We start from the raw sequence: 27,374 nt of genomic DNA on the forward strand, positions 1-27,374 counted from the left end.
TCCTAAAAAAAAAAAAAGTTAGATTTCAAGCAGCAAGTGTGACCCGAAAAATAAAGAGGCTCAGTTTAGTTAAATTTAATGGAAAAAAGCTCTTAATTTTTTCATAAAACTGAAATACTATCATAAAATATCCTCAAAATGCTAAATAATAATCAAAATATATTATTAAACAATAATATATAAAATTAATTTAAAAAAAAAAAAAGGTTAGATTTCAAGCAGCAAGTGTGACCCGAAAAATTAAGAGGCTCAGTTTAATTAATTTTAATGGAAAAATAGCTCATTAAACTTGAATAAAAATGTAATACTATCATAAAATATCCTCAAAATTTTAAATAATAATCAAAATATATTATTAAATAATAATATATAAAATTAATTTTCCAAAAAAAAAGGTTAGATTTCAAGCAGCAAGTGTGACCCGAAAATAAAGAGACTCAGTTAAATTAATTTTAATTGAAAAAAGCTTTTAATTTTTTCATAAAACTGAAATAATATCATAAAATATCCTGAAAATGTTAAATAATAATCAAAATATATTTTTAATGGAAAAAATATATTACATTGATTTTTCTAAAAAAGACAAAAAAAAAAGAAAAAAAGATTTCAAGCAGCAAGTGTGACCCGAAAAATAAAGAGGCTCAGTTTAATTAATTTTAATGGAAAATAGCTCTTAATTTTTTCATAAAAATTGAATACTATCATAAAATATCCTCAAAATGCTAAATAATAATCAAAATATATTATTAAACAATAATATATAAAATTAATTAAAAAAAAAAAAGGTTAGATTTCAAGCAGCAAGTGTGACCCGAAAAAATTAAGAGGCTCAGTTTAATTAATTTTAATGGAAAAATAGCTCTTAAATTTTTCATAAAACTGAAATACTATCATAAAATATCCTCAAAATGCTAAATAATAATCAAAATATATTATTAAACAATAATATATAAAATTCATTTTCCTAAAAAAAAAAAAAAAAAGTTAGATTTCAAGCACCAAGTGTGACCTGAAAAATAAAGAGACTCAGTTTAATTAATTTTAATGGAAAATAGCTCTTAATTTTTTCATAAAAATTAAAATACAATCATAAAATATCCTCAAAATTTTAAATAATAATCAAAATATATTATTAAACAATAATATATAAAATTAATTTAAAAAAAAAAAAAAGTTAGATTTCAAGCACCAAGTGTGACCCGAAAAATTAAGAGGCTCAGTTTAATTAATTTTAAATGGAAAATAGCTCATTAATTTTTTCATAAAACTTAAATACTATTATAAAATATCCTTAGAATACTAAATAATAATCAAAATATATTATTAATCAAAAATATATTACATTGATTTTCCTAAAAAAAAAAAAAGTTAGATTTCAAGCAGCAAGTGTGACCCAAAAATAAAGAGACTCAGTTAAATTAATTTTAATGGAAAAAAGCTTTTAATTTTTTCATAAAACTGAAATAATATCATAAAATATCCTGAAAATGTTAAATAATAATCAAAATATATTTTTAATCAAAAATATATTACATTGATTTTTCTAAAAAAGACAAAAAAAAAAAAAAAAAAGATTTCAAGCAGCAAGTGTGACCCGAAAATAAAGAGGCTCAGTTAAATTAATTTTAATGGAAAATAGCTCTTAATTTTTTCATAAAAATTGAATACTATCATAAAATATCCTCAAAATGCTAAATAATAATCAAAATATATTATTAAACAATAATATATAAAATTAATTTTCCAAAAAAAAAAAGTTAGATTTCAAACACCAAGTGTGACCCGAAAAATAAAGAGGCTCAGTTTAATTAATTTTAATGGAAAAATAGCTCATTAAACTTGTATAAAAATGTAATACTATCATAAAATATCCTCAAAATTTTAAATAATAATCAAAATATATTATTAAACAATAATATATAAAAATAATTTTCCTAATAAATAAAAAAAAAAGTTAGATTTCAAGCACCAAGTGTGACCTGAAAAATAAAGAGACTCAGTTTAATTAATTTTAATGGAAAATAGCTCTTAATTTTTTCATAAAAATTGAATACAATCATAAAATATCCTCAAAATTTTAAATAATAATCAAAATATATTATTAAACAATAATATATAAAATTAATTTAAAAAAAAAAAAAAGGTTAGATTTCAAGCACCAAGTGTGACCCGAAAAATTAAGAGGCTCAGTTTAATTAATTTTAATGGAAAAATAGCTCATTAAACTTGACTAAAAATGTAATATTATCATAAAATATCCTCAAAATTTTAAATAATAATCAAAATATATTATTAAACAATAATATATAAAATTAATTTTCCTAAAAAAAAAAAAAAAAGTTAGATTTCAAGCACCAAGTGTGACCCGAAAAATTAAGAGGCTCAGTTTAATTAATTTTAATGGAAAAATAGCTCATTAAACTTGAATAAAAATGTAATACTATCATAAAATATCCTCAAAATTTTAAATAATAATCAAAATATATTATTAAATAATAATATATAAAATTAATTTTCCAAAAAAAAAGGTTAGATTTCAAGCAGCAAGTGTGACCCGAAAAATAAAGAGGCTCAGTTTAGTTAATTTTAATGGAAAAATAGCTCATTAAACTTGAAAAAAAAAAAATTAATTCTATCATAAAATATCCTCAAAATGCTAAAAAATCATAAAATATATTATTAATCAAAAATATATTACATTGATTTTCCTAAAAAAAAAAAAGGTTAGATTTCAAGCAGCAAGTGTGACCCGAAAATAAAGAGACTCAGTTAAATTAATTTTAATTGAAAAAAGCTTTTAATTTTTTCATAAAACTGAAATAATATCATAAAATATCCTGAAAATGTTAAATAATAATCAAAATATATTTTTAATGGAAAAAATATATTACATTGATTTTTCTAAAAAAGACAAAAAAAAAGAAAAAAAGATTTCAAGCAGCAAGTGTGACCCGAAAAATAAAGAGGCTCAGTTTAGTTAATTTTAATGGAAAATAGCTCTTGATTTTTTCATAAAAATTGAATACTATCATAAAATATCCTCAAAATGCTAAATAATAATCAAAATATATTATTAAACAATAATATATAAAATTAATTAAAAAAAAAAAAAAAGGTTAGATTTCAAGCAGCAAGTGTGACCCGAAAAAATTAAGAGGCTCAGTTTAATTAATTTTAATGGAAAAATAGCTCATTAAACTTGAATAAAAATGTAATACTATCATAAAATATCCTCAAAATTTTAAATAATCAAAATATATTATTAAACAATAATATATAAAATTCATTTTCCTAAAAAAAAAAAAAAAAGTTAGATTTCAAGCACCAAGTGTGACCCGAAAAATTAAGAGGCTCAGTTTAATTAATTTTAATGGAAAAATAGCTCATTAAACTTGAATAAAAATGTAATACTATCATAAAATATCCTTAAAATGTTAAATAATAATCAAAATATATTATTAAATAATAATATATAAAATTAATTTTCCAAAAAAAAGGTTAGATTTCAAGCAGCAAGTGTGACCCGAAAAATTAAGAGGCTCAGTTTAATTAATTTTAATGGAAAATAGCTCTTAATTTTTTCATAAAAATTTAATACTATTATAAAATATCCTTAAAATACTAAATAATAATCAAAATATATTATTAAACAATAATATATAAAATTAATTTTTTTTAAAAAAAGGTTAGATTTCAAGCAGCAAGTGTGACCCGAAAAATTAAGAGGCTCAGTTTAATTAATTTTAAATGGAAAATAGCTCATTAATTTTTTCATAAAACTTAAATACTATTATAAAATATCCTTAAAATACTAAATAATAATCAAAATATATTATTAATCAAAAATATATTACATTTATTTTCCTAAAAAAAAAAAAAGTTAGATTTCAAACACCAAGTGTGACCCGAAAAATAAAGAGGCTCAGTTTAATTAATTTTAATGGAAAAATAGCTCATAAATTTTTTAACAGGAATTGAATACTATAATATAATCTCCTCAAAATGCTTAATAATAGTCAAAATATATTATTAAAATATATAACATTGATTTTCTTGAAGGAAGATGTTAAATGTTTGGTCTTCTGTCAGTTTTGACTGAGAAAGTATCTGTGACTCAAAAATGAAGAGATTCAAAGGAAATGTTTTTAATGATTAATGTTCAGTTTCACAGACACTTGTTTCTAGCAGTGCTTTTGAATGTTGCTTTCAAACATCTCACAGTAATAATAATAATAATAATAATAATAATAATAATAATAATATCTCAACATTTCCACAAACACAAGTATTTCTCTTTATTAGTGTGTGATTTGTGTAATGTGTGTGTGTTACAGAGATGTGTGTTATTCAGTTGTGTTTAATGTCACACAGAGACACTGAAGAGTTTAAATAAGGAAGTTTAAATCCAGCGTGTAGTGTGTGAGTGAATGTGTGTGTGAATGTGTGTAAGTGTGTGAGTTTGTGTTTGTCAGAGACGCTGTAGAAGGACAGAGTGCCGTTCGACTCGTCCAGATACACTCCTACTCTCTTACAGGAGCCTGAACCAGCAGATATATCAGTGAACTTATTATTGTGACGGACAGAGAATCCGTGATTAGAGCATTCAAGACTCCAGGAGTTCACATTACCTCCAAACAAACTGTCAGCACCCCCTCCTTTCCTCTTGATTTCTTTATATGACACAGATATAACAACACCACCTCCACTCCATTCAGTCTCCCAGTAACAGCGTCCAGTCAGACTCTCAACACACAGAACCTGATCCCAATAATCAAATCTGTCTGGATGATCAGGATATGACTGTGTCTGACCCACATTTGTCACCTTTCTGTTGTCGTCAGACAGAGTGAGTTTATAGTTTGCTGTGTTTGTATCCAGTGTGAGATCACAGGCATCTGAACACAAGACACACATTACAAGAGACACATTTACAACTAAACAACAAACAAGAAAACTGTGAGTCTGTTTGTGGACTTACATTTGTGGAGCCCTGATGTGATCCTCAACTCTCCTCCATGATCCACACTAGAAAACACACACAGAGACATTCATCTCATAATAATATAATAATAATAATAAATATAATAATAATAATATAATAATGAAATGCTAGAATCATGCTAGTAACTTGTTAATCTTGCTAAAACATGCTAGTGACATGCTAGTCATGCTAATAACATGCTAGTGACATGTTAGCCATGCTAACAACATGCTAACGACATGGTAGTCATGCTAGTGATATGCTAGCAACATGCTAGCAACTTGCTAATCATGCCTAACAACATGCTAATGACATGCTAGTCATGTTAGCAACATGCCAGTGACACGTTTGTCATACTAGCAACATGCTAATCATGCTACAAACATGTTATTCATCTATCAATATCTATCTATCTATCTAAAACATGCTAACAATAAATCATGCTAGAATCAGGCTAGCAACTTACTAATCATGCTAGAATAATGCTAGTAACTTGCTAGTCATGCAAAAATCATGCTAGTGATTTAATATTCATGCTAGAATCATGCTAGTAACTTGTTAATCATGCTAAAACATGCTAGTGACTTGCTAGGCATGCTGAAAAACATGCTAGTAACTTGCTAGTCATGCTAAAACATGCTAGTGACTTGTTAGTCATGCTAAAATCATGTTAGTGACTTGCTAGTCATGCTAAAACATGCTAGTGACTTGCTAGTCATGCAAAAAACATGCTAGTGACTTGCTAGTCACATGCTAATCATGCTACAAACATGTTAGAAACATACTAGCAACTTGCTTTTAAACTTTTTATACTTTTAAACTTCGTTAAACCTTTTTAAACTTGTTAAACTTTTCTGCTTTTTTTTTCTTAATGTCTTGACAAATGTTTTTTTCTAGTTATTATTAGGCTAGTATTATTTTAATAACTGGTTAAGGCTATATTTGGTTAATGCCTGACAATTATGTCAATAAAGTTTTAACTATATAATTAAGCAATAAGGTACAAGAGGCCGTGCTGTATCGTGAATAAATCACGGCTGAAGGGCGTTGTTAGGCACGACGCGAAGCGACACACAATAAAAATATTAATATCAAAAATATATATTAATATATATATATATATTAGGTTGTACGTTTTCATAAAGTAAAATCATTAACTGCCTTCCGCTGTAAAAAGTAGTCCCTAACTGCTAAAGCTTTGTTTACGTTGCTAAGGGTGGTTGCTAAGGAGGTTCAATGATACACAAAACCGTTGAGTAAAGCGGTCATAGCAGTGCAGTATCATGAATACGACACAGCTGCTGACCAATCAGAATTGAGGAATGGAACTAACCGTTTTATAATTGCATTTATGCCATGTACATATAGAACGTTAAGTAACAAGATCGAAATTAAAACACAAAACTGCGTGACCAACTGCTCAAAAAAACAAAGGGAACACTTAAACAACACAATGTAACTCCAAGTCAATCACACTTTTGTGAAATCAAACTGCCCACTTAGGAAGCAACACTAATTGACAATCAATTTCACATGCTGTTGTGCAAATGAAATAGACAACAGGTGGAAATGATAGGCAATTAGCAAGACACCCCCAGTTAATTAGTGGTTCTGCAGGTGGTGACCACAGACCACTCCTCAGTTCCTATGCTTTCTGGCTGATGTTTTGGTCAATTTCGAATGCTGGCGGTGCTTTCACTCTAGAGGTAGCATGAGACGGTGTCCACAACCCACACAAGTGGCTCAGGTAGTGCAGCTCATCCAGGATGGCACATCAATGCGAGCTGTAGCAAGAAGGTTTGCTGTGTAAAATAAAACTAATTTAAAAAAGCAAAACTGTTGAATGTAAATGATACTGTAAATGCTGGAAATGCCGGTAAAAATGCAAAATATAGCAAATGCTTGCATATAGGGCCTTCAGAACGCTAGTTAGGTAAAGGGGATACACAATAAATATAAAAATATAGCCATAAGTCACTTATAATTTATTATTATTAGGCTATTATTATTTTAATAACTGGTTAGGGCTGTTTTTGTTAAGTTTTGACTTTAGGTTTGTATTTATGGCCGTGACGATAAATGAGTGTGTTTTCATTTACAAAAGAAACTACGTGAATTATTCATTCCTCAGTGAAACACAGTAGGCTAGTGTATTAAAGGTTGTATCAGTGATTTCAAGCCTAAAACATAAAGTGTCAAATTCAGCTGACCTTTCTTCACGATCCGCTCGTTGCCTGCCCCATAAATTGACTGTAAAAAAAAAAAGTGTCTCTCTGGTCAGCCTAGGGTCCGAGAAATGCCAAAAAAACAATCTGTACTATCAACTATTCCACAGAAAAACAAACAGTGTTCCAACCAATCGCTCCGCCTCCCTCACATCCCCAACACCAACCACCTTTAATTAGACGAAATAAAATAAAATTCATGTTCAATTCAACCTTTATAAAAATCCCAGTCATATAGAATAATCAAAGCTTTATTGGCATTTACATGCCATTTACAGTGTCATTTACATCAAAAACGTTAGGTAAAGAGGTTGAAATGAAGGGGAAAATAACGAATATAAACGACTGATACAAATATTACGGGAAAAAAGGTCAGTTAATGGACTGTGGGATGCATACAATGTTTCTTGTAGGGCTATTTTATTTGATGTACTTTATGTAATATTTATTCATGATACATGATACTTATTTATTCATTGAATGCTGTCTACATTGCGCACATGACAGCATTCGTGCAGACAGCATCTCCTATTGTTAATATAATAATTTAATATTGTGTTAGTTTCTATAACAATTAATATAACAATTTCTTAATTCAAAATAAAATATTAATAAAAATATATCTGATAATCCCGGGTTACTATGGTGAAGCAGGTTTGTTTATGCATTAAAACTCCTGGTCGCCAGAAATGGATGTAGTTCCCTCATCATAGCAGCTTGTGGCCACTACATAAAAAATGTTACCTCGACAAAATGTGAATAACGCGACATCCGCCTTTGATCTCGTAGGTATCTGTTTGCTTCCAGAGCTCAGAATTGTCCGTCTTGACTACGCTTATTTCACTCCTCCCCTCACTGCAGCCGCCTACTTTCACCTATAATTCAGGCGAGGCAAGGCACATCTCAAACAAGCCTAATAACCCCCCCGCCCTTTGTGAAAGATGATCAGTCTTTATGGTCTAAGGTAGTCTTTCACCTTTCTTTTATAATGTGATTTTGACACGTTTAAACTGCCTTATAACTAGGGCTGTGCAATTAATCGCAATCGCAAAAAAATTGCGATTTAAGCACATGCGATTTCTAAACCGCACAAGGCTGCGATTTTATCTATCCCCCAACGGCACCCCCCGCTAGAGGTCTGCGCGGGACTGCTTTTCTAGTCCCGCTCCCGCAAGGTTTTATTCCGCACACACCCGATCCCGCTATATATTCACGCTTTGTTCACCCGCTGCCCGCTTAGAATAATTTTCTTCCCGACCCGACCGTTCCCTCTAAATTTAGTTCTCGTTTTCAGAATCTCACATTTAACCATTTCGCAGTACATGCATTATATTTCCATGTTCCACTTTTAAGACGTAGCTATTATAGCCCTGCATTTCAGCCCGTCATAGATCAAATGCGGACTAAAAATTATATTTTAGACATTCAATGATGATAATGATGTCACCAGCATTGAGCGCATCTTCAGCACAGCTGGATTCTCCGTTCAAGTAGTATAGGCTAAAGCTTGCCACAAAGCACCGGCAAAAGTAATTACCATGACTGTGAAACAGTAAGGAGATATTTTAATTATTTGTTTTCTGAGTCAGTGATGAAGTTAACGATCCTCCTCATCCATCTCCTCATTGGACGCGCAAAGCATCTTTACGGATTAGCTACATAATAAAAGATCTTTTGTTTTCGATTTGTTTTATTTCGTTAAGTACTAATTTAAAGCTTTCTACATATATATTTATCATTTTTTGTCTGACAAAAAATAACGGTTAAATAGTTTCCACTGAAAAAAATGTCATTGATCGCCCATATCCTAAAAAGGCGTATTAGCTTCCACTCTCTGCACAAACGATTGGATATGCGCCTAATAGTGCACATGTACTTTATTTAAAAATATATATTTTTATTTTATTTTAGCCAATTCATGATTTGTGAAGGCAAACTCAAACATAAAGTAGGTCAACTCACTGTCTGCCGCCGGCTGCGTGGTCCTTATTTTAAGAAACAGCTTACGTTTAACGAACAACAACAACAACAACAACAAAAAAAATGCTCCAAACAGTTTTTTTTTTCTTCTAAAATAACTTAATAAAAAATAAATTAAATTATAACCACTTTGCCATTACATGCTAAACTGAACTATTTTAATTGCCAAAACAGTAGTATATGTTGTTTTGGCAAAGGGGTAAAAAGACGGGCTCAGGTCAGGAGTTAACAGCACTGTTTGCGAAAAATCAGTCAGCATAACCTTATGAAGATTTTGGCACTCCAAACGTGACTTTGCGCTCTGGAGTAACGCTGATAAACTGATAAACAGTTGCCCACAGAAAAAACACCATCAGTAGGTTACCCCCACTTTCCGCGCCTATGAGACCTTGCCAATAGAATGCACGACGCAGAAAGCACTGGTCATAACAGTGCATAACAGTATTGAGTGCAGGCTGTAGCCTACAGGTGCACGATAGGAATGAGTAAAGCGCAGATTTGCTGTTTAGAAAAGACGTCGGGAACGGGATATTGTTACCGCCCGCTCCCGTTCAAATTACACCAGAGTTACCGACCGCAACCGCTTTTATTTGGAAATTTATTCCAGTGTCGCAAGAAATCTAGTCGGGTCCCGCGGGATAGCCGCGGGAATGCAGACCTCTACCCCCCGCCCCCCTTGAATGTCAAGTTCATTTTATTTTTGATATAGCGCCACATCACAATAGAAGTAATTTAAGGTTATCTTTCCTATAGAACAGGTCTATACATTGTTCTTTTATTAAACATACTAAATTGCCTTATGTTATTTATCTTATTTACACTAAGGCATGTCATTTCTGTCTCTTCATGGTCGCGTGATTACAATGTCTCCTCCGAAAACACGGACTGGATCGCGGACTCCATTCATAAGAACCTAATTTACTATAGCGTGGAATGCCTGTTACGGGTGTGTGCAGGACGTGTAGAACGAGACGAGACGAAATTCAAACAAACAATATATTTAATATAAATCTTCAAGAGGTACAAGGCAGGAACAGGCTGGAACACTGAGAGCTTTCACACACATCTACCAACGTTAAGGACCGACTAGGCATGTGCCGGTATCAAATTTTCATGCTGCGATTAATTGATTGAGCTTTTATCACGGTATACGGTATTATCACAATATTTTAATTGCTCAGGAGAAATGGATGGAGTGGTGGTGGTGGTGGGGGAGGGAACAACTTGCATTAAAAAAACAACTTGCATTACAATAGGTGTAATTGCGATTGTCAAAACATTTGGTAACTAAACAGAATTTTACACAATTTTCATGATTTCAATTCTTGGGATTTGATTTCAATCTTGATTCAATATTGACTCTTTGGATAAAAATTAGGTAGGCTACAGTAGATAGCCTACATATAAATTTTTCTCAAGAAAAAAAATATATATCTCACATAATGCTGTAAACATACAGAGAGCCCTGTTAGCTGGTATTATTAAAGGTTAAAAATTAACAAATTAAATTAAATACAATTTGGTTTTCATTATAAGAACAATTATGACAAGTAAAAATATAATACAAATGTAATATAGTGCATATATTTAGCAAAATACTCCTCTCTATAGCTATTTTTTTTCTAGTCAACTAAGGTAAATGTAACGTTCTGTGATATAATTGTTCACCTGCAGTTTTATTGACCTCTTTCCGTGGTTGAAAAACACTGATCGAAATTATGTAGGCATATCTTTCGGTAAGTTGTATTGTATCTTTAAATAAAAAGTAACAGATGATCGGTTTACTTGAACTGAAGCGCTACAGCGATCGGTCACGTCACATTTACAAGCACCAAAACGGTATTTATTGTCTGAATTTCGGAATAAAATGGACAGAACCTGAGAGCTGAGAATTTTTTTAATATCAAAAGTAACCTGCTCTGTTCTAGTAGTCTGTCGGTCTCCATGTTCTCTTTGCTCCGTGATTTTTCTCTGTGTGAGAAAATGGATGCGTGGCGCGAGAGTGTGTGAGAAGTGTAAATTGCGTGAGTCTCACGCTGAATGCGTAGAGTTGGCAGTCCTGCTTTTAGAAGGGGGATAAATCGTCGGCAGTGTTCCTCCTTCCGCCATGCTTCTTCTCCATGTGAGGATTGTTTACATTAGACTAGAGTGCGCACTGCGCCGCGTGCACACAGTGCTTCTACACGTGGGGATTGTTTACATTCAGAGTGCGCACGTGTTTCGCGCAGCATATACACCGTGTTTGTTTAAGCGGTTGACGGAAAATAAGCTAATGCGCGTTCTATAAATATAAATTCTGATCTATTATTTTTCACGGTATTTTGAAGTGCCCACGATAACAATATCGTGCATATTCATTACCGCGATTTATTGCATTACCGAATACCGGCACATGTCTAGGACCGACAATACACTGAACTCAAACAAAGACAGACTAAAGGGTAACTCATAATTAAACAGAGGTGACGGTGATTACACAAACGAGGACTAAACCAAATGATCACAAAACTACAGGGGGAGACAAAAACAGACGTGAAATGTGACAGCCACGTAATTCGTCGATTTTTGGATTAATAAATCAAAAGTTGGTCTGTCACTTAATTCAAATCGCGATATGGACTAGTGTCTGTGAAAACTGAAATGCAAAAGGACCGTTTTAATATGAATCCTGCATGTTCCGTTTGCTTCTGTATGTATGAATGGTGGAGACGCGTTTTATTTCTTTACTACATGCAGACTGAAGCACATGTGACGCTCCCGCTAATTTTTGGCATTTGCGTCTCACATGAACATCGCCAAAGCTGCTGTGAGTTTCACTTTTACCGTTTCATTTGAGAAAACTAGCATCATATACACACAGAAACTTCACTGCAACCTGTCAAAATAAAAGTACGGTTTAAAATGTAACAGAACAATTAGTCCTGTATTACTTTTGTACAGTATAATGTAGGTGTTTATATATTCCTGTTTAAATAATTTACATAAAACAATATATATGATAAAAAAAATATAGTACAACAAGTTAACCACTTAATTATTATTTAAACGTTTTAAACTGGATATAATTTTTCTTCCACGCATTGATTTTAACAGTAAATTTCTGTTTGTTTGACAAAAAAGGGTTTATTTTTCATTTGATTAAAAATAAATAACTGTTTATGCTTTTTCATTATCAGAAAAATTAAAACGCATAAGAATTTCTAAAAAAAAAAAAAGGCAAAAGATTTTTGAACCCTCAAAATGTTAAAATAGAGAGTTTTGGACTTGTATTCGTTATTGCACAAAGTAGGCTAACCCAGGTAAAAAAAAAGTGCACTAAAATGCACTTTATTTAAGTATACTTAGTACACTTTTCAGTAATGTACTAAAAGTGCTCTATTTTCGCACACTAGTTTTGTACTTAATGTACTAAAAGATAGTATTAAGTATATGTTAAGATAAACTTAATACCATCTAAGTGTACTCAACTGTGCTATTTTGAGACACCCTGAAATTGAACTAAAATGTGCTTTTAACATACTATATCTGTATTTTAAAAAATATATTTAGTTAAAACTAGAAATACACTTGAACCCTATTTTTAAACATTTATAAATATATTTAAGACTAATTTAAAGTATAATAGTAATATATTAAAAGAATATTCAAAATGTGAAAAAAGTGTGCTAAAATACACTTTAAGTATACTTAGTACACTTTTCAGTAATGTACTAAAAGTGCTCTATTTTCGCACACTAATTTTGTACTTATTGTACTAAAAAATAGTATTAAGTATATGTTAAGATAAACTTAATACCATCTAAGTGTACTCAACTGTGCTATTTTGAGACACCATGAAGATGAACTAAAATGTGCTTTTAACATACTATATCTGTATTTAAAAATATATATTTAGTTACAACTAGAAATACACTTGAACCCTACTTTTAAACATTTATAAATATATTTATGACTAATTTAAAGTATAACAATAATACATTAAAAGAATATACAAAGTGTGAAAAAAGTGTGCTAAAATACAATTTAAGTACACTTAGTGCACTTCCCTAATATACTTAAAGTGCTCTATTTTCGGGCACTGATTTTGTACTTAATATACTAAAAGTTATTCTTAAGTACTCCTTAACCCCTTAACTGTCACTGTCCCACCTGTGGGACGCTTGGCACTCTTTTTTCCGTTGTCCTTTTTCTCTATCAAATCTTTTAGTAACCATCATAAATTATATATCATTTGAAAGCTTAGAAGCTCAAGAATCATCCTGTGAAAACCATTTTGAAATCGGATATTGCCTTACCATGGAAATTGTACTTTAAAATCATTTGGCGGTCTCCTCCCCCTTAGTGGTGTCATATTACAAAATGCATTACGGCCTTTTAGAATCACAACTTTTTACAATCTTGACAAAAAATATATCATTGGAAAGGTCTGAGTCTCAGGATGTCATATTTGGTGGTTATTTTGTGATAGAATGAAAATTTTCAGACAAATTTAGACTTTTGTGACAGAAAATTGCATAAAAAAATATATATGGCATTTCAATGGCACCCGGTGGCTGTTTGTGGTATAATGCCCTTAACAAACTTTCACACGAACCTTAATTTTTTTCATATCAACTTCAAATTTGGAACATAACTTATTTAGATGTGAGGCTTCAATTTGATATCAAATTTAGGATAAAACCTGTTATGTAAAATATGTATTTTATATAAAACATAATAAAAATTGTACAGTGCATTTTATTTACAGTAAATTTAAACTTCTATAATTTGTTGACACTTTATTTTTTTTGAGAAAATTCCACTTCTGCAAAAATCTGCTGATTGTCTTCTTTAAAAAGAGACCAACCTTAGATCTGTATTCCAAAGAGTTCATGAATTACAACAATTAAAGTTTGGATAATGCACTTTCATACCTATTTAAAAAAATGTGGGGCGACAGTTAAGGGGTTAAGATAAACTTAAGATCATCTAAGTGTACTCAACTGTGCTATTTTGAGACACCATGAAGATGAACTAAAACGTGCTTTTAACATACTATCTCAGCATTTCCAAATATGTATTTTGTTACCACTTATAATACATTTGAAACATATTTCATAAACCTTTAAATATACTAATTATGCATAAAAAATAAACTTACTGATTATTTAAAATACAATAATAATATATAACAAATGTATACAAGGCGTATTTATAATGTATTGCCCACATGTTTTTTATTAATAAAAAATACACTTATTAATTATTTAAAATACATGAATAATATATAAAAAATGTATACAAAGCGTATTTATAATGTATTGGCCACATATATTCATTAATAAAAAATACATTTGTTGATTATTTAAAATACATGAATAATATATGACAAATGTATACAAAGCGTATTTATAATGTATTGCCCAAATATTTTTATTAATAAAAAATACACTTGATGATTATTTAAAATACATGAATAATATATGACAAATGTATACAAAGCGTATTTATAATGTATTGCCCAAATATTTTTATTAATAAAAAATACACTTGATGATTATTTAAAATACATGAATAATATATAATAAATGTATACATTGCGTATTTATAATGTATTTTTTATTAATAAAAATATGTGGGCAAGACATTATAATTACGCTTTGAATAAATTTATTATATATAATTGATATATTTTAATTAATTAATAAGTGTATTATAATGAATAAAAATGTATGGGCAATACATTATAAATACGTTGTCACGAAACGTGTAGGAAAGCAAAAAATAACGTCTTCAATAAAAAGTCTTCAATAAATCCTCAGGCAGAGTAACAATAGACAGGAATGGCGGGAGAAGACGCGCACACAACGAAGGAACATAGGTGTAACGCTTGTAGCCGGACAAAGAAACAAGGAAATCAAACAAACTTATAAAGGGGAGATAATTACAACAACAGGTGGAGGGGATCACACTAATGAGCAGGAAGACCAAAAAAGGGCATGGGAGAAACCAAACAGACAGTCCAATGGGGGAAACACTGGGAAAAACCAAGACAAACAGTCCAAGGGCGTGACATACACTTTGTATACATTTATCATATATTATTCATGTATTTTAAATAATTAAGAAGTGTATTTTTTATTATTAAACATATGTGGGCAATACATTATAAATATGCTTTGTATACATTTATTATATATTATTTATGTATTTTAAATAATCAACAAGTGTATTTTTTATTGATAAAAATATTTGGGCAATACATTATAAATACGCTTTGTATATATTTGTCATATATTATTCATGTATTTTAAATAATCAACAAGTGTATTTTTTATTGATAAAAATATCTGGGCAATACATTATAAATACGCCTTGTATACATTTGTTATATATTATTCATGTATTTTAAATAATCAGTAAGTTTATTTTTTATGTATAATTAGTATATTTAAAGGTTTATGAAATATGTTTCAATCCTATTAGAAATGGTAACAAAATACATTTTTTGGAAATGCTGAGATAGTATGTTAAAAGCACATTTTAGTTCATCTTCATGGTGTCTCAAAATAGCACAGTTGAGTACACTTAGATGATCTTAAGTTTATCTTAACATATACTTAATACTATTTTTTAGTACAATAAGTACAAAATTAGTGTGCGAAAATAGAGCACTTTAAGTACATTAGGGAAGTGCACTAAGTGTACTTAAATTGTATTTTAGCACACTTTTTTCACACTTTGTATATTCTTTTAATATATTATTGCTATACTTTAAATTAGTCATAAATATATTTATAAATGTTCAAGTGTATTTCTAGTTGTAACTAAATATATTTTTTTAAATACAGATATAGTATGTTAAAAGCACATTTTAGTTCAATTTCATGATGTCTCAAAATAGCACAGTTGAGTACACTTAGATGGTATTAAGTTTATCTTAACATATACTTAATACTATTTTTTAGTACAATAAGTACAAAATTAGTGTGCGAAAATAGAGCACTTTTAGTACATTACTGAAAAGTGTACTAAGTATACTTAAATAAAGTGTATTTTAGTGCACTTTTTTTTAACCTGGGAGAATTACCACACTCAAAATCAGTTTAAGTGTTAGTGCTAATAATGCATTCATATTACGTGTACTTAAGTACAACTTTTGGGAAAATGTACTTCTACTACAATACATTACTAATAGATTTTTAATAAAATCAATTTAATGTAAACTTAAAATTACCACACTCAAAATCAATTTAAGTGTTAGTGATAATAATGCATTCATATTAAGTGTACTTAAGTACAACTTTTGAGAAAATGTACTTCTACTATGGTACATTACTAATAGATTTTTAATAAAATCAATTTAATGTAAACTTAAAATTACCACACTCAAAATCAATTTAAGTGTTAGTGATAATAATGCATTCACATTAAGTGTACTTAAGTACAACTTTTGGGAAAATGTACTTCTACTACAGTACATTATTAATAGATTTTTAATAAAATCAATTTAATGTAAACTTAAAATTACCACACTCAAAATCAATTTAAGTGTTCGTGATAATAATGCATTCATATTAAGTGTACTTAAGTACAACTTTTGGGAAAATGTACTTCTACTACAATACATTACTAATAGATTTTTTATATATTAACTTATTTTAAACTCAAGATTAGTATGTAAACAGTGTACTAAAAATCAACTAATGTTTAAAGCATTTAAAGCACACTTTTGAAAAACACACTAATAAAACTCTTTTGGATGTTTTTTCTGTAGTGTACTTTATTGTAGTACACTAAAAAAATATTTAAGTATTACTGGTATTTAGTATACTTTTGTCAAGTGTACTAAAGTCCTACTGAAGTATAAACATACTTTTAATTAGTAAATTTATAGTGTATAACCATCAAACTTTTATTTAACACAAAAAAAAACAATGTACTAAAAATGTATTTGCGGGTATTTAAGTGTATTTTAATTGCATTTAAGTTTATTTTTTTTTCACCTGGGAAAGTACCGGGGAAAAAAGTAAAATGGCTTATTTATTTTATGTTTTCTGTTTTAAAGACAATTTTACTACAGTTTTGTTTATTAAACTTAATACTATGTTATTTCATGGTGAAATGTTTTGTTATGCACTTCTTGTGCACTGAATACATTTAGAATGTATGTAGCTTGTTTGAAAAAGCAAAAAAAAAAAAAAAAAATCGCAAATAAAATCGCAATATGATTATTTTGTCCATATTGCACAGCCCTACTTATAACTTATCTGAGTTTCATGTGCAGGAGTTTCTATATTGGAAAATATTGTACAAGCATAATTTTACTCCACATAATGTTACAATTTAGAATAACAAGTGTTGCACGTTAGAAACCCATACATTTTATTTAATAAAGACTGGTTTGTAAAAGGAGTTTGAATGTAATGCATTTATTAAATGAAGAGGGTAATATGTTATGATCATTTTGAGATTATATTTAAAGTGGATTGTCCATACAGACACATTTCTTTAGTTGTTAAAGCTATTCCTGAAGCTTTGAGGAATTTAATTAAAGGTACCTTACAATATTCTTGAGTAATACCTACATTTGTTGATTTATTTACTGACAATTATAATTTCTTGGATGATAAATGTAACAACGTTTTGAGACGAGATCACTACTCAGAAAGAATATTTTCCTTTTCCTGTTAAAATAAATGTTTTATCTAAAAGGTTTTCAAAAGCTGACACTATTAGCGTTTCAACTAGATGGCTGTTGTTTCCCTTGCTAATGAAAGAAGTACACTTCAAAACAATTGATGACATTTATCAATGTAATGAATTTCTTAAAATGACATTTAAACACCAAGACTATTGAGCTGCATAATTTATTTGTGCTGAAATGCATGCTGGGGGTCATGGATGAGATTTGTACTGTGCTGGTACCCATCATGCATTGCAGCATGAAACGTTTTGTTGATTGTCACCATTCTTGAGATTCATACGCTGATACTTATGTGTCTAAATGACACAGTAGATAATAACTTTCTGTAGATAAGGTATTTGTAAAAGAAGAGTGTTATATTTATTGTTATTAGGCAAAATATATTTGATTAATTTATTATTTAAAAAAAAAAAAACATCGATATTATTTGCTATATATAAATGCTAGATGAGATCAGGTAATCATTAATTACATTACCTGATCATATTTTCTCTTGGTTTTAACAACTGTTTTATAAACACAGAGTTACTGCAGCCAGAGAAAAAATTAAGAAAAAAGGGGCAAGAGCCAAACTAAAGTAAATACCTAAGCAAACCAAACTATTATTTCAATTAAACATCAAAATAAAACTAAACCTGTTATTTCTTAGTAAGAACCTCTTGTAGACTTCTGACAGAAATAAAATCTGTCTGGTAAGTAATGCTTGAAGCTGGTAATGCTGTTTGTAAAGTTGTTTAACGACCTCTGCTGAGATCTTGAGAGATTTAATGTATTCTTTTATTTCAGTGAATTTCATCTAAAGCCTTCTACACACTGCACAATTTTATCAATCCTATAAGAGCAATACAAAGCTCACTGTGCAACACAGATCTAAGAAACTTGGGTACGAAAAGACTGTAAGATGATGACACCTAGTGACTCGTAGGCTACAATGCAAATTACTATTTAAAAATAAAATGTTTTTTATGTTTGCTGACAAAAAGAGCAAGCTGTGAAAGAGGACGTTAAAAGAGTGTGTAAGCAGTTTTAAATTTTTATGTTGTGTTGATCAATACTCCACTTTATGATTGCATAAAGTGTCTCACTGTGCGACCATTAGGACCATTTAGGAGCCATGATCACAGAAATTGCCATGATTGTTTCACGATGCCTTTTTGTCTGGGACAGCCGAAAATCGATTAATGGCTGTTGCAATCCAGTTTGACCTCAGACGATATTCTGGCAGTGTCAGAAGATTTGGCGCACAATTCTGCAGTGTGACTTCTACGACAAACGTAAAATTGTCTCCGTATTCCTAGACAAGCCATGAACAGAATTAATTCTAGAGATTTCTTATAACCACATAAACTCTGGCACTCCTGTCAGCCATGCAGGGAAATCATATGATATGCTGCCTTTGCTATGAAAAACACCGGTTGCGACTCTCTCTATTTTTGGGTGTGTAGGGCTGATTACACTATTCTAAAAATACACCGCTATTGCTGCCATTCATAAAGTTAACGATAGGCAACATTTTGGCACCGCATGTAATGCAGCTAGCAGTCACTGGACACGTAAGCCTGTGTTTGCCTCTCTTGTTATTTACACTACATCCGTGAATCGGTGGGCAGGGGTAAACAGGCAGCAATGTAGAAGCACGCTTTGATCATCTTCTGTGGAGGCAATGTTTAGCCACACATTCCACAAGCTGTCATTTTGACATATTAGTTTCAATGTAGGCTGTTTTTAGACTAATGAGAAAGTTTTGAGTTCTGAAACTTACAGAATGCTTTTATAGTACAATGATTACTTATATGTAAAAAGACAAAGGGAATTTTTTTTTTTTTTCACTTCATGACCACTTTAAATGTTCCAAGAGTATACTTCTCTATTCTTCTTTTTTATTGGTCCCTCATTATGTAACAAGCTGGAGAGTACTGTTGCACTTAATGCACTTGCTGTTTTAATTTTGTTATCTGTCGCTACAAGAGTGTAGGGCAACATTTTGTTAGTCATACGTGTTTGTACATTTTTTTATGTGAAACTTTTTGTGCTGTCATTTTGGCCAGGACTTCCTGGAAGAAGAGATTTACATCTCAATTGGACTATCATGCTAAAATAAAGAATAAATGAAAATGAACAAAAATATTTAACACTGATGACTTTGATAATTTATCCACTAGCAACTGGTCCATTTCATACAAGAAGTATGTAAACACATTGTCCACTGACCATCAGATAAATGTTTGTTTATTTTGTTTGTATCATATATTTTGGTACAAACATTTTTTTAATTCATATTTTATTATTAAAGACCTACAAATGTGAACAAAAATGCTCAACTTACTTGAGTTTGTCCAGATGGTTGAGTGTTTCAGAGAGCAGCTTCACTCCAGATTCTCCTGGGTGATTATAGCTCAGGTCCAGCTCTCTCAGGTGTGAGGGGTTTGAACTCAGAGCAGATGCCAAAGCAGTACAACCTTCTGCTGTCACCATACAGCCAGATAATCTACAACAGAAAGTGTTAATGTCACTTTGCTCCATTTTTTTAATTTACAGTATAAATACAGCTACAGGTTATTGTGACATAAGTGTGAATGTGATTACAGCATTACATTTTCTCCCCTTTGAATCAAAGGTTACTACATACAATGTGCTTTAAACCATTGATCATTATAGCCAATTACAGACATGACTATTGAACGCAACGGCCAATTAGAGGTTTTTAAATGGAACACTGTGCTGTGCCAAAGATGTGTTTGCCACAGATGTTGCAAGTTTTGAGGGAGCGTGCAATTGGCATGCTGACTGCAGGAATGCCCACCAGAGCTGTTGCCCATGAATTGAATGTTGTATCACAGACATGTACACACAACTGTACACAATTCCTAGAAGTTGAAAACATCCCAATTCTTGCATGGCCAGCATACTCACCAGACATGTCACCCATTGAGCATGTTTGGGATGCTCTGGATGGGTGTGTACGACAGCGTGTTCCAGTTCCTGCCAATATCCAGAAACTTTGCACAGCCATTGAAGAGGAGCTGACCAACATTACACAGGTCACAATCAACAACCTGATCAACTCCATACAAAGGAGAAGTGTTGCACTGCATGAAACAAATGGTGGTCACACCAGATACTGACTGGTTTTCGGACCCCCCAATACAGTAAAACTGCACATTTAGAGTGGCCTTTTATTGTGGCCAGCCTAAGGCACACCTGTGCAATAATCATGCTGTCTAATCAGCATCTAGATATGCCACACCTGTGATGTGGATGGATTATCTAGGCAAAGGAGAAGTGCTCACTAACACAGATTTAGACAGATTTGTGAACACTATTTGAGAGAAATAGGCCTTTTATGTACATAAAAAGTCTTTAGCTCGGCTCATAAAAAAATGGGGGCAAAAACAATTAAAAAACTTATACTTTTGGGCCCAATGAAATATATCTTTTTAAATATAATAAAATATAACATAATTATACAATTCTATAATTTTATAATATAATATAATATAATATATAACAATTAATTTAAGTGCATTTTAATTTTTGTCAAATAAGATGATGCACGACAAAGTTGTGTTTGATTTAAAAACACAGATGAAAAAAAATTGCGTTAAAATATATTACGTACAAATAATAGTATAATTGTCACACCCCCGGACTTTCATGTTGGTTTCTCCCATTCTCCCCCGCAGTTCAGAGTGTGTTTGGTTTCTCCCTCATTGTCTCCACCTGTATGTGTAATCAGTCTGTCTATTTAGAGTGTGTGTTTTCCCCTCAATGCTGTCGGTCTTTGATGTTATCAGTCAATCAGCATTGGTGTTTTGAATCAGCATCGTTAACATTTTAATATTTTAGTATGCTCTGATTTTAAATTTTATTTCCGCCAGCTCCTGAAATGGGTCATAGCATTGCTATTACTACAGCAATCAACAGTTTAAGTAAATAGAGACTAAACTGATAGAAGGACACAGCTAGTGCATGGATGCAGCAAGAACAATGTGTCTAAAATGCATGCACACACTTCAGTTGAAAAGAAAAGATTGTCCTCTTTAACAGTGCTGTCAAACTAAATTTACAAAGTTTTGTAAGTAGCTAAACACTGCAAATGAAGCTTGACATTTGCAAATAAATTATAGACATGGCCCCACATTCTAAATTTATATAGGTGCTAAATTGCCAGTGCCAGTTGCCAGTTAACTGGAGTACCGGACCACACAGCTGGTGAAAAAATCCACATTGCTGTAATCAGAAGTGTTTTTAACTGCTTCATACTGCTGTCAGTTTTTTATTTTTTTTAGTTAACACATCTATCAAATTGAGCAATTATTTTTATGCAATTAATTATTATTTAATTACAAAAATAGAATGTATAGTCTCTCCTCTCACTCACACTATTATTAAAATATAAATCAATATGAATCACAAACCTCAGTATGTTGAGTTGATTTGGATTCTTTAGTCCAGCAGAGAGCAGCTTCACTCCTGAATCCTGCATGTCATTGTCGCTCAGGTCCAGTTCTCTCAGGTGTGAAAGGTTTGAACTCAGAGCTGATGCCAGAGCAGCACAACCTTCCTCTTCTACCAAACATCCAGATAATCTACAACAACAGTAATAATGTTAGTGTGCTTAATTTTAGAGAGGCAAGCGGTGACTTATGCGGTGAATAAAATAAAAGCAAGACAAAAAATGATGAGTACATTTTAATGACAAACTTTGATGTGATAAAGCCTTGTCTGAAAGCTGTAAAGTGGTCATGAACTGCCTTTTTTTTTTTTTTTTTTTTTTTTTTGTACTGCTCTCTGAGATCAACTTATCAAGAATTTTACATATACATCATAATTCAGAAGTAATGGGCTATTTTCTGTCCTGTTTTTGACACCGTCAATAGAAAGCTGTGTTTCAATAGGTGTGGCGGATTGTAGACACTGAAGTAAACGCCCACTGCTATGACTGGCTAATTGTTGTGTATGTTTGACAGTCTGCATCCTTCACAGACAGACACTGCTGTGATTTAGGTAAATCCTTAAATGCATAAATGTTCCGCCAATCATTATTACATATTCAGGTCTTTAGCAACCCCGTCTTATATATCCAGCATGGATGGATCTCTAACTTCTGCAATAGCAAAAAACTCTCTTGATATTTTAAGAACAATTACAGCAGAATAAAATAAAGCATAATTCGTTACTATTTGAAACTTTCGCCATCATCCTCAAAGCGCATTTCCACAGTACATTCAGCATCTGGCTGATATTCGTGATCTCAAGCATATTCTCAAAGCTATCATTTTCAATGACTTCAAAATCAATATTTTGATCGTTGACAGCTTATTCACCACATCCACCATCAAATAACAGTGACATTTATATTTTTTTTGTGTACAGTAATAGCTCTGTAAAGCCATTCAAACCAGTAAATTTTTTGCTGATAAAATTTCTGTTGTTTTATGTCTGTGATAGTTATGAGTGAAACATTACATCATTGTTGTCCCTTAAACAGTGCCTCCTTGAGGACTAAAGGTGAATTGCATGTATTTAGTCTTTAGATATTTACATATTTTTGCACACAAAAAATATACTTACACTATTACACACCTGGGGTCGCTAGCGATCCTATACACTTTGTACAAAAAGAAATCAGAAAACAGATATTCTTTTATATTTTGTTATTTTTTTCTTCTTATATTGTTTATAATGAACAGATTGATGAATACTAAGAAAGTTGATGTCAAACTTGAAAAAATTAAGGAGGGAGAGGGTAGTAAATGCCGTCCTGGGACACTAAAGACCTGAGGTATGCATTTAAGGGTTAAAAATGCAGAACAGTTTCCCCAAATGTGTTCCTCTTAAATTAGCTTGACAGGGTGTCAATAATTATTCAAATCAAATAATTATTCAATGTGAAACACAAACCTTAGTATGTCGAGTTGACAGTTCGGACTTTTCAGTCCAGCAGCGAGCAGTTTCCCTCCTGAATCCTGCAGATGATTGTTACTCAGGTCCAGCTCTCTCAGAGGTGAGTTTGATGATTGTAGAGCTGAAGCCACAATTTCACTGTGCTGATCACTGAGATTACAGCCTGCCAAACTGAAAACAGCAAGGTTAAAATGCATGCTGGTGTGCTGATGTCCCCACCAGACTAAAGTCTTCCTTAGGTCAATGGGGGGACCTGTCCCATGGGATTCCCTATAATTGCACATTTTAGATGCCTCCCTCACACCACCAATCAATTTAGGTCTTGGAGTCTCTACTAATGGGCTGATGAGTTAAATCAGATGTGTTGGATGAGGAAGACATACAAAATGTGCACTGCTAGGCTACCAAGGACAGGTTTGAGAAGCACTGCCTTAGTTAACAAAATATAGCAAGTACATGATATAATTAGGCGTCCATTATGTACATCTACATATCGACTAAATTGTATTGACAAAAATCACCTAAACAACTGCCACAGAGTTAGACTATATTTACTGATTGACAAAGCACAAAGCTGTTTTTTCGTTTGTTTGTTTTTGTTTTTCCATTTTACAAAAAAAACAAAAACAAATAGCATTGATTGCTTGAGAATGAAAACATCACTTTCACACAATTAACATCTATGCTTGTGAACACAAACCCCAATAAAACACATCAAACTTCCATTACAACGTATGCTGAACCTTACGCAAAATATAATTGTGTTCAGTTTTTTTCACACTTACAAAGCTTTTCTGCAGTTCCTCACAGCAGGTAACAGTCTCCATCGACCCTCTTTTGATTTGATTTTGTAATGTTTAAGGTTTAACTCATCCAGCACCTCCTCTGACATCAGGATCATGTTTGCCAAAGTTGAGCACTGAGCAAGAGAAAGATTTTTTCTTTTTGTTTTAGAGTTTAAAAATGCTTGCATTTCTTTAACAACAGAATTATCCTTCATCTCGATCAAGCAGTGTGTCAGATTCATCCACCTTTCAGGGCTGACATTGGTTTTCTGACCTCGTTTGAGGTTTTGGATTATTCTTTTGATGCTCTCTGGGTTGTTTTCTGTGTGTATCAGTACATCCTGTAAAAGTCCCTGATTGGAATCCAGTGAGATGCCATGAAGAAATCGAAGGAAAAGATCCAGGTGTCCATTTTTACTGTCCAATGCTTTATTCATTGCTCCCTTCAGAAACACATCCAGAGTAACATTCTCACACTCAGTTCTGGATGTTCCTGTCAGGAACATTTTTAGAATCTCACTGCTTTTGTGTAAATAGCAGTAAAACACATACAGTGCTGCAAAAAACTCCTGAAAGCTCAGATGTACAAAACTGTAAACCTTCCTGTGATAAATGACAGATTCCTCCCTAAAGATCTCAGTGCAAATCCCAGAATACACTGAGGCATCAGTGACGTCTATGCCGCTTTCTCTCAGATCCTCCTCATAGAACATCACATTGCCCTTCATCAGCTGATTGAAAGCCAGTTCAGCAAGTTTCACAATCACATCTCTGTTCGAGATTCTCTGCAGGAGTTTTTCTGGATCTCTCTCTTCATACTTCTGGTTCCTCATATTTGTTTGAATGAGGAGGAAGTAGATGTACATTTCAGTCAGTGTTTGAGGGATTTCTGCACTGAGATCTTGTTTCAGGAGGTTTTGAAGCACAGTGGCTGAGATCCAGCAGAAGACGGGTATGTGGCACATGATGTGGAGGCTTCTTGCTCTTCTGATGTGTGAGATGATTCTGCTGGCTTGATGCTCATCACTGACTCTCTTCCTGAAATATTCCTCTTTCTGAGGGTCATTGAATCCCTGAATTTCTGTCACACGGTTGATGTATTTAGAGGGGATCTGATTGGCTGCTGCTGGTCTGGTGGTGATCCAGATGAGAGCAGAGGGAAGCAGATCTCCTTTCAGGAGGTTTGACATTAACACACTCACTGATGAAATCTCAGTCACATCAGAAACTTTCTGATTGTCTGAAAACATCAGTGAAATTCTGCTCTCATCCAGTCCATCAAAGAGAAAAACAACTTTACATTCATCATAAATCTTTGTGTCCAGGTCTTGAAGTTCAGGATGAAAGTCAAGCAGAAGTCTGTGAAGACTGTACTGATGATCTTTAATCAAGTTCAGCTCTCGAAATGTAAGCACAAACATGAAGTCTACATCCTTATTGGCTTTTTCCTCTGCCCAGTCCAGAATGAACTTCTGCACAGAGACGGTTTTTCCAATTCCAGCGATGCCTTTAGTAAGAACAGTCTTTATTTTGTTTGTTTCTCTTCTCTTCTGCTTATATCCTGGTTCAGGTAAAGGGTTAAAGATGTCATTGCAGTTGATTGGAGTGTCTTGGAGTGTCCTGTAACTTTTTTCCATCTGTAGCACCTCATGTTCTTCATTCACCCCTTCACTCTCTCCCTCTACGATGTACAGCTGTGTGTAAATCCTGTTCAGGAGGGTTTGATTCTCTTGTAGATTGACTCCTTCAAATAAGCACTCATACTTTTTCTTCATGCTGGTTTTGTGCTGGTCTTTGACTTTCTGAAGATCATCATGTACTGGTTGTTGAGATTCGAGCTGCAGATCTGCTTCTGTGTCATGATGACTGATGTGGTTCTGACAGTAGGAGGGTGTGAAGGTCTGACAGGACACATATCTGATCTGCTCAGCTCTCCCACCACTGAAAACACATTAAGATTTACAGAGACAAAACAAAAGCTTTATCAAAACAGAGAAAATATTTAAATGTCTATAAAGTATATTTAACAAAGGGCCTATTGACTTTTTCTTTTCAGTTATCCTATTTTAGGGCATGATTTTCAAGTGTTATATTTGTTGTTAAAAAGCATGAGAACACGATTTCTGTTGTCTAAAAAAAACTTTACTGCAGAAATAAACTAAAAATTTACATTTCTCTCTTGTTATTTCTGTGTACATTGTTTGTTCTTGGGTTGAAAGTCTCTACATTAATATACTTACACAGGATCAAAGGGCACTGAATTATCATGCAGCTGCAGTGGAGAAGCTGCTCTTTTTCTCTTCCTGCTGATGATACTGAGTAAAAGACAGAAATATTACAATAAGGCAACACCATCTCATGACCAATTCATACATATTTTACGAGGTGGCTAATTCGTATGAATTTGTACGACCTCACTTCACTCGTACGATTTAGTAAAAGTAGACATTTTAGACACTTAGACTACTTTTAAAAATAGAAATTTCAGGCTTTTTATAGATATATTTTGTAAGGCAAGTAGCCTATACATTGAATTTTTGTGCTTTGCTCCAGTTCACAGATATAGAGATGGCTTGTCCTGATTGTTTTCTTTATTTTACAAAACGTTTTGTTAACATTGTGAGTGTACACAAATAAAAGTAGACCCTTTACAGTTTTAACTGATTACACTTATTTGTATGAGCAAACATGATGCCGGATTTTATAAATGAACACCAACACTGGTGTGAACAAGTCTTGTTAACCTATGATTGAAAACTAGGAAAAACATGAAAATTTGTTTTTTTAAACTTGGATTTACTACTTTTGTC

At 31.9% G+C, this 27,374-nt stretch overlaps 1 protein-coding gene across 1 annotated transcript; it reads right to left on the minus strand.

Moving 5' to 3' along the window:
• Window positions 1-4,166: 4,166 nt before the first annotated feature.
• LOC141318286 (NACHT, LRR and PYD domains-containing protein 3-like) lies at window positions 4,167-26,762 on the minus strand. The gene is made up of 7 exons (XM_073833190.1): window positions 26,683-26,762; window positions 24,565-26,505; window positions 23,777-23,950; window positions 22,291-22,461; window positions 20,199-20,360; window positions 4,979-5,025; window positions 4,167-4,895 (listed from the first exon to the last, which is right to left on the minus strand). The coding sequence occupies exons 1-7, from the start codon at window positions 26,760-26,762 to the stop codon at window positions 4,348-4,350; spliced, it is 3,123 nt and encodes a 1,040-aa protein (XP_073689291.1). The 3' UTR covers window positions 4,167-4,347.
• Window positions 26,763-27,374: the final 612 nt, after the last annotated feature.

Source organism: Garra rufa, chromosome 1, assembly GCF_049309525.1.
Source record: "Garra rufa chromosome 1, GarRuf1.0, whole genome shotgun sequence".
In the NCBI taxonomy this organism is placed as follows: domain Eukaryota; kingdom Metazoa; phylum Chordata; class Actinopteri; order Cypriniformes; family Cyprinidae; genus Garra; species Garra rufa.

Bases quoted from the DNA above. Each gene is read 5' to 3' on its own strand.
- LOC141318286 (XM_073833190.1), bottom strand. From the start codon at position 26,762: ATGTACACAGAAATAACAAGAGAGAAATGTAAATTTTTAGTTTATTTC. The intron at 5,026-20,198 runs GTAAGTTGAGCA...TGTGTTTTCTAG, and splicing joins AACCATCTGGACAAACTCAA to TGTGGATCATGGAGGAGAGT. The intron at 4,896-4,978 runs GTAAGTCCACAA...TCTTGTGTTCAG, and splicing joins CACATCAGGGCTCCACAAAT to ATGCCTGTGATCTCACACTG.